Source organism: Limulus polyphemus, unplaced genomic scaffold (assembly GCF_000517525.1).
Source record: "Limulus polyphemus unplaced genomic scaffold, Limulus_polyphemus-2.1.2 Scaffold6939, whole genome shotgun sequence".
NCBI classification, from domain to species: Eukaryota; Metazoa; Arthropoda; class Merostomata; order Xiphosura; family Limulidae; genus Limulus; species Limulus polyphemus.
The window spans coordinates 30,980-40,557 of NW_013672549.1; the positions used below are offsets into that span (position 1 = coordinate 30,980).

Here is a 9,578-nt window from a genome sequence, read left to right on the forward strand (position 1 = left end):
AATAATATAATAATTAAATAATATATATATATATATATATATATATATATATATATATATATAGATTGAAAAAAACAAAAACTTTATTTTCACTCTGGACAAATTTCTATTTAAATACATAAATACAACCAGCAGGCAGGCTGAAGCCGTAAGATACTAACACGTGACAATTTGTACTGAGATCAAGGGATCGTGCTGGCCTGACGACACAAACTAATGTTGTAAGTTTGGATCTAAGCTAGCTGACATAGATCAGTCAATAATTTTTCTTTTACTTGCTACATATTGTAAAATGTTCTGAAGTTCCTGAGCACTGTTTCATACAATCACGTTATAATTAATTGATGATCGTTAACAAACCAATGACAAAATTGTACATTGAGATCTAATTCACATACAATAAAATAATAAACAAACCTCATATACAAATTTACCTCATCTAACATAAAATGTAAAGAAAAATTTTTCATACAAAAGCTCTTAGGTGATACTTTGGTTTGCACAGTTATAAAAATGTGTTTATATCTCACATGATCGGCAGTGAATTGGTCATTGAACGTGGTAATAAGCTTTCCTCTACTGGTTTTAGCTTGATGGATGCATGGTTAACAAAAAAGTAGTTTCAAACGAAACAACATATTTTGATATGCATGTTCTTTACTGAAACAAGTGTTTCTTGAGAATCAAGTAGTTTAAAAATTATTTGGCTTCCGCAAAAGAGTAATTTGTAATTTCTATCTTAAAATCAAATATCTGATTTTTGATAATTATATATAAATATATGAACAGAGCAATTGTATTTCATGATGCACAACAAATAAGAAAATGAGGTTCAATAAAAAACACCAAGACAAATGTATCTTATGTACAATGTGTTATTTTATATATTTACATTATAATAAAAATCAACTGTTAATGGTACAACTTCAAGAGTATCTAACTGGGTGGCTCAAGCCACAACCAAAGTTTTAAACCAGCAGAGGAACAATGGTTAAAAACTTCACAGTTCAAGTTTCAAACAACACAGCTTTCAAAATTCTTAATGGTTTTAGTGTGCAAAATGGATGAGCTTAATTGATGACTATGATTTGAAAAATGGCAGTTTCCAGCTATGGCAAAAATATGTTATCAAGGATGGTTGCATAGTTTGGTGAGCAAAAATTCCAAACTTACAAGATGACCAGAACATTCTTCACTAACTAAGCCCAAAACTCTGGTTTCTACACTCTGTAAATTAAGTACAACTTTCTCAAATAATTGAAGTAATTAACCCTGAAAAGCAGCTAGCCTTACAGGATTCCTAAGGTCACATCCCAAAATTATCCCTTTTTTTTTTTTGGCACACACACTACTGCAAATCCACTAAGACAGAAAGTAAAAATAAGCTGTTCTATCATAAAACATATGTTTAAATAATGGAATACTTTACAGACATCTGATCTAATTCACCCGTCTGTTTACCATATGTGGCAGTGGTAATCCTGTATATATATATTATATTCACCCTGAAAACATAACCTTCATAATAGTTATGGAAATTAAATTTCTGATGCAGTGATTAAAATCAATAGATATTACTTCTTTACCCTCTACTAAGTTTTGTCTAAAACATCCAAGTTAAAGGCCTAAGTGAATGAAAATCAAGTATGTTGCTTCAAGCCAGTGTAGTCATTGATTAAAACCCCTTCAAAACTCTCAAAAGACGATTGTTTACATGAATCCTCCTATTAACATGGCACAAACCTATCTTTAAAAAATTTTGAATTAATTAATTTTCTGATTTATATTTTATTTTTGATATGAATTTTACTTATTCAATACTGAACTTCCCTTTTTATCACATGAAAGTTCAAAAACAATACAGATGCTTCTTATCTGAGGATCCTTGTGTAAACCCAATATAATTACACTTTGTTGCTGCTTTTTACAACAAAACAAAACTTCACCATCAGCAGACCAAAATCTTCAGAAACAGCTACTTTAGTTTCCTTCAACTGATTGCTATTTATCATAACACCATGTCACAATCAGCAAACTTGCACTTAATGTAATTCTGACAGACAATGTATATATTCATTTATGTTTATATATATATATATATATATGATAGAGTTTGGTCATCCAACTTAACCTGGAAAATTTCTTCAGACCTTGGTGATTATAATGGTTCCATTATTTGTGGTTTCAGAGACCATTCTCTGCATTTAGTATTGGATTTTGGGCTTTAAATTTTTAATACAGGAACTCTTCCATGTCTTTATCAACTAGTCTTAAATCTTGTCTTCTGTTGTATTCCAGTATATTCACAGTTCTTCAAGTGGCTCAACTAGTACCAAAGCTGTCATAACTTTATACTTACATATACTGTAGATGAAAACCAGCCTCAGTCAGATAGAAAAAACAAAGGGAAAAAAAGTGGCTTCAAAAATTTGCAAAGACATTATTACTAGATTTCTTGTTTCTGTAGACAGAAATATTAACAACTGAAAAGCTTTCAAACAGCAAGCAAGCAGAGTAATATTGGTGCATTCAAATGAGTATCAGTCCTTGCAAACTTTTAGTGCATTTTCAATTCTTACAATTTCCAGACTGTCATGCATAACTAGTGGAAGCAGAAGGGAGCTGAAACAGAGAAATAAAAATTGAAATAAATCATACTTTTATTAGAGTTTAAAAACAAAATCTACTCTTAACAAATATAATAAAAACTAATTTTTTTTTTTTTTTTTTTAAATTGCAATGATTTATTAATCACAAGCTCAGTAATAAATCCAAAAATGTTATTAATCAAAGAATAAGCTTATTCTGGTGAATAGGAACAAAATATACAAAAATTTGTATTTCAGATGCAACACAATTTTTTCTTAATGTTAACCATTACTTGATGCTTACAAGTGGTGTAGGAAGGAGTTGTAAAGTGGGGTTGCTTAGCTAGATATGCAGATTTTACAATGAGGAATTGAAAGTATAAGGAGTTGCTAAAAGCTAATATGCTAACATAATTTACAGTTGCTATACAAGTCAAATATGTAAAAGTGGAAGTACTGTTACACCCTCTGTCCTGACGTCTCTGCTTACATTTATACAATGACTCAGTGAATAGGATAATCTGTGGGGTAAATAGGGAAAAAAGAATCAGATTGTGTTACCCAGGGGAACAGGTGGAGGATATAACTAACAGAGCAGGAGATATAATAAAGAGGGCTAGCAGAGATGCAGTTTTTGTGGTGTATGTAGGGGCTAATGATGTAGGGAAAGGTAGGTCAGAAGAACTAATTAATAAGTACAAGAGGTTGATAAAGGCATTTAAAGAAAAGGGATATAAATTAATTTTGTCAGGGATACTGCTCAGAATTAACTGTGGAGATGAAGTTATAAGTAGATCACTAGGGTTAATTGCTAAGCTTAGGTTAGTATGTAATAATGAGCAGATTGGCTGGTTGGATTTGTGGGATTAGTTCAGTGGAAGAAGGGAGCTTTTTTGGAATGGATGGTTTACATTTAAATACGGTAGGGGCTGGCTTGTTTGCTACGACTATTAAATCAGCTGTAAGGGATGTTTTAAACTAGGACTAGACAGTGATGAGGGTGAGGAAAAATTAAATGCAAAAAAGAATAAGAGGCGGAGAAAAGTTTAGCTTAAGAAATGAGTATAGAAGTAGATATAAGGGTAGGTTTAATTATTATTGTAATGCTAGAAGTATAAAAAATAAAATAGATAACATTAGAGCACTGGAGGACGTCAGGAGGATTTTGACAAAATGGGAATAACTGAAATATTGTTAAATGTAGATGATTTTGATGACAGAAATTTATTTGGAATACAATGTTAAAGGCTATCTAACAGGGATAGAGTATCAAAAATAGGGAATGGCTTTTTATGCAAAATGTGAGTTACATCCTGTTGAAGTTGAAGATATCAAAGTTAATAGCAAGGAGATTTAATCCATTTGGGTTTCTATAAGTGGATATAAAGGGAAAAGGTTTTTAGTGGGAATTTGTTACAGCCCACCAAATGATACTGATGAAATTAGTGAGAATCTTTACAATGAGATTAAGATTTCAGCTGCTAATGAAGTCATAATTATGGGTGATTTTAAATTCAGGCATATAGATTGAGAAATGCTAGAGTCAAACCATGAGGGAGAAAGGTTTTTGGAAACTGTTCAAGATAGCTTTATTCAACAATTAGTCAAGGAACCTACTAGAAATAATGCTATTTTAGAGTTATTTTAACTTCAAATATAGAAACCATAGATTGGGTGGAAATTGGTGAACATCTGGGTGCAAGTGATCATTGCTCTATTAGGTTCAATGTTTTGTTGCATATAGAGATAAGGAATAATGATATTTTGGTTACAAATTTCAAAAAGCATATTTTGAGGGGATGCGACAAGAATTATTTGTTGTGAATTGGGCAGCTGAATTGTTTATAGACACTGATAAGATGTGGAAAATTTTTAAATATTCAAGGTAAGCATATTCCTTATAGAAAGAAAAGGGTAGCTGCAAGTAAAAAACCAGATTGGTTCACAAAGAGTTTAAGAGATAAAATGAAAGAAAAGCATAAAAAAATCTAAGAAATTTAAATTGACTGGTATGACAAGAGATTTAAAAGATTATAGAAGATCAAGAAAGTTGGTGAAACAGGAAATTAGAAAAGTTTGGCCAAAAATGTAAAAATTAAAATAAGGATTTCTTTAAATACATTAAGGGTAAACAAAATGTTAGGATGGGGTTAGGACCATTGAAGGATGATAGAGGTAGGCTTGTATCTGATGATTATGAGATGGCTAGGTTATTATATTTTGCTTTTTCTTTGGTTTTTACTAATGAAGATTTAAGCAGTATTACACATCTTGAACAGCTGATAGATTGAAACAAGATCGACCAAGATGACTGCATTAATTATGAGTTGATTAAGAAAAAATTGGGAAGTTTAAAGAACCAGATAATATTCCCCCAAGGGTTTTGAAGGAGGTTAAAGATTGGATATGTGAGCCACTTGCTACTATTTTTTTTGTTAGTCCTTGAATAGTGGGCATGTACCAGATGACTGGAAGTTAGCTAATGTAATTCCTCTTTTCAAGGGAGGTGATAACAATTGGCCCAGTAATTATATACTCATTAGTCTTACATCAGTTGTGGGAAAAGTTCTGGAAAGTCCAATAAAAGATGCTGTGCAAAGTCATTTAAAAAAGTTCAGAATTTTATTGGATAGTAAACATGGTTTCACCAAGAGAAAATCTTGCTTTACAAATCTTTTACATTCTTTGAAAAGGTTATGCTTACATATATGAGGGTAAGAGTGTAGATTTGGTGTATCTGGATTTTCAGATAGCATTTGACAAGGGGCAAAATAAAAGGTTTGTAAAAAAAATATCTATAGGTGTGGGGGATAAGTTAGAAAATTGGATAGAAGAGTGGCAGAGGGTTGTTACAAATGGAGTTCAGTCAAACTGGATTAAGGTTACAAGTGGGGTACCTCAGGGCTCAATCTTAGGACTTTTTTGATTTACATCAATGACAAAGATGAAAGAATTGTCAATAAGTTACTTAAATTTACTGATGATATTAAGGTCTTGGGTGTTGCTAGCTGTGAAGAGGATACTGATGATTTACAAAAGGATTTAGATCATATAGTGAGTTGGGCAAATAATTGGCAGATGGGTTTTAATTGTAATAAATGCAAGATAATGCATGTGGGTTATCATAATTTAAATTATAAATATAATTTGGATGGTAATAATAAAGCCATCCAAGCAGTGTGCTGTTGCTAGTGGTAGGGAAAATAGGATTTTAGGTTGTATCTACAGAAATATTGAATACAAGTCTAAAGAGGTTATAATTTCATTGTATAGGTCACTGGTTAGGCCACATATGGAATATTGTGTTCAGCCTTGGGCTCCTTACCTTAGGAAAGACATTGAGTTGTTGGAAAGGGTTCAGAGATTGTTACTAGAATGGGATAGAACGGTTGTCATACGAGGAGAGTTTGAAATCTCTGAAATTGTTTTCTTTTGAAAAAAGAAGAGTTGGGGGGGGGGTCTGACTGAGGTGCTTAAGATTGTAAAGGAAATAGATAGTGTTGATGCATTTTCGTTTTTCATACTGAACAGTGAGAATAGTATGGATTAGGAGACACAAATATAAGTTTTGGCAAGGTAATAGTGGGTTGCCTTCAGATGTTGTGGTGGCAGTAAATTTAAGCAAGTTTTAAGAAAGAGCTTGATAAGTATATGAATGATAAGAACTGGCTTTAAGGGTTTTTTTTTAATTTACTTATTTATTTATTCATAGTTTTAGTTTAGAGGATAGAACAATAGGTCCCATCTTGTCCCAAAATCATTAGTGGTGTACACACACAAATATATATATTGGTTAATATTGCTAAACATCAGAAAAAAATATTAATTTACTTTGGAATACTTAAAGTTTAATATGAATATTATAACTACTCAGATTACTCACTGGATGTAAAACAAAACTATCATAAGTATCCATGAGATCTTCCATTGTGTATTCCTCCAAAACTACGAACTCTTCCAATATTGAACTCTCTTTCATTGCACAGTCTAGACAATAAACTGTGTGCTTTTTTTCCACTTCTTTAACAAACAGTATGTTGAAAACCTCAAGCTGCAATAGTCAATAACATTCTTTATAAAACACATCAAAAGCTTTAAGGTAAAACAAATTACAAACTGTTTTATTTCCTTTATAAATAAATAAAGTGTGACACTGTTCTTGTAGAATCAAGATGTGTTTCAAAAAAAATAATTTTTACTAGTTTTCACTCAAAGACTAGGGAAGCTAATGTACAAAATATCACCTAAAAACAATTGAGTAAAATCAGTTACACTTTTGACTCGAAAATGAAGTATTGATGGGTTTACAAATGTCGAACAAATTTGTTTTCTATACTGTTTCTTTCAATCTAAGTGCTTTTTCTAGAACAGTGTCATATAATCACATCTATAATGCCACAAATTACCTCACAATTTCCACAGTAATGGGCAGTTTCATTTTTTCCTCTGCCATGCCACCTAATGTCCTTATTAAGAGTTTTCATCAAATCTATGGAAAGTTGACACATCTGCAATGTCTTCATCAAGCAGTATCTGGTAAATACATATTGAAATATTTTTATAAGTTAATAATCAATATTTTTATAGTATAACATGATTTTATTTAATGATCATGAACTGGATTTTTAAATATAAAAGATTGCCTAAATTATCTATCAAAGAAAATCAAATATCTCGTTTTAGCTAACTATATATTTAGTTTCAGAGTATCCATATTGAGTTGACTAGGAAATGGGCAGCAACTGCCTATTAGAGAAACTAGTAGAAACATATTGGTGACTATACAATCAACTTATGCAGCTCAAGTGTAGAGGACAATGCTTCGAAAGTCCTTTAAGACAACTGATATTGTTTACATAATAAATTGTCTGAAATAACTATAAAAGTTTCTACTAAAAATAAAATATGTTTCAAGAAATAATTTTAATGCACATTGTTTATTCATTTTTATATTTCATTTCTATCAGTGACTAGTTTTATTTTCAGACTGTCAGATAAGGTAAAGACTGTCTACTTAACTAAATGATAGCTAACAATAAAACTGAAATAGTTGCATATTGCCTCACATATTAAGCAGTCATATTTCAATCTAATTTCTTGACTAGCCAAATTTTCTCACTATAACAAAGCATTAAAATCACATTAGTCCCTGATGTTCTCAAAGTAGACAAATTAATCTTTTCTCTTAACCATGCCAGGTATGGTACATTTGTGGTTGCAGACATATTATTTACATACCACATATAGCCATGAATATTCCAGGTATTCTATTTGGTAATAGGTATAAAAAAAAATTCAACTGTTGTGTGCATACTCATATTGAAGCTATGCTATATTTGTTTTTGTTATCATTTTTTTAGTTCAAAGCTACACTATAGGTTGTCTGTGCTCTGTTCCCCAGGTGAAATCAAACCCTGTATTTTAGTATTGTAAGTCCATAAGCTTACTGTTGACCCACTAGGGGATTATGTTATAATAAAAGTTTAATCAACTACAAAATACTAAAGAAAACATACTTAATCAACTCATAAAGTTTCTGATCTGACACTTTGATGTTTCTAGCCAAGTTCCATGTCAGGTGAGCCATTGGGACAATGGACTTGTATTTTTCTACTTTATTCCACTCATATCTCTCAATAGCTAGACGATACTGGCTTGCTGTTAATGGGCCAACATTCCAGGCAATATTATTGCACCAACCCTAAAACAAATAATAAACCATGAATTAATATTATAAGAATAAACTTTTATCAATACTTGTTCAATTTCAACTTCTTTGAAAGTTAATATAAAGACAGCATGCTTTTTCTTTAATTGCTTCATTAGAAAATGCATGACACAAATTTACCATGACATACTATAACTGAATTAGTTGGTTACATGGAGAAACTTGTTTATCCACCTAGACATGAATAAACAAATTTATTTTACATATTTAGCACAAAGCTCACATATATGTATTATAAAAAATGGAATACAACCACAAACATCAAAATCTTTGTGCATAGTTGAGTTTGTTATAGTAAAACGAATTTGAATATACAAGTCAGTAACCACAGCTAATATAAAATTGCTGTGGAATAGTATTCTGACACTGTTTAGCACCTAAAAAATTGTCCGCTTTTTGGAAGGGAATGTAACAGCCCTTTCAGACACTAAATATTCATACACTCCAACAAAGATATTGTTACGTCTCCGTTTGTTAATTGATTTTCCGTAACTTCGTTCCGACGAAACTTTAGCGACACAAGTCCTTACTTAATAAAACTGGTTTATTCTTTCAGAATACAACTCTACGATACACTTATTTTCAACAATCGCTCTATAACAAACGCTATATCAACGAACGTCAACAATACTTCTGACTGCAGTTCAATTACTCACTATCTACACACACACATTATTATTCCGTCACGTTGTCACCCTCTTTTATATACCAGACTACCCCATATCTAGCAAATGCTAGAGCATTCGCCAAGGTACAGGATAGTTCTAGAAACGTGGCGTCACACAAGTCATGTGACTCGCTGATGCAACAATATGTTCAGATTGGAGATTTAGAAGTTCTAAGATAGGTATATCCCTTGTTATCAACCCTTTCAAGATGGGTCACAGGTGAAAGGCTACGTCACCTCGTCTATTGACTCGCATTCAGAATTTTATTGAACTACTATTTCATGAATTTATGTCTTTAGTCCGCTTGAAATTTCACATTTTTTAGACTAAAAATACATCTTGGTTACTAAGCTTTTTAAATTTTAGTGGAATTCTATGGTATTAATGTAATAATTTATGATTTTTTAGTTATTCAAATGTATATATAAAACCTAAAAAATATTTTGCTTCATATCCTCCATGTGCAATTTTTTTAAAGGCTTAGCAACCTACGTCAAGCAGCAACAGAGTACAAAAAGTCGTAACTAGAAGAGATAACTGTTTGCTTTTCTTCTTTATTTACTGTTCTATGTTTTAGGAAAAATATCTTTAAGG

At 31.4% G+C, this 9,578-nt stretch overlaps 1 protein-coding gene across 1 annotated transcript; it reads right to left on the reverse strand.

The window, feature by feature from the left end:
* Window positions 1–65: 65 nt before the first annotated feature.
* Window positions 66–8,284, reverse strand: LOC111089659 (lysine-specific demethylase 6A-like). The gene is made up of 4 exons (XM_022402553.1): window positions 8,105–8,284; window positions 6,995–7,121; window positions 6,472–6,639; window positions 66–2,622 (listed from the first exon to the last, which is right to left on the reverse strand). The coding sequence occupies exons 1-4, from the start codon at window positions 8,173–8,175 to the stop codon at window positions 2,593–2,595; spliced, it is 396 nt and encodes a 131-aa protein (XP_022258261.1). The 5' UTR covers window positions 8,176–8,284; the 3' UTR covers window positions 66–2,592.
* Window positions 8,285–9,578: the final 1,294 nt, after the last annotated feature.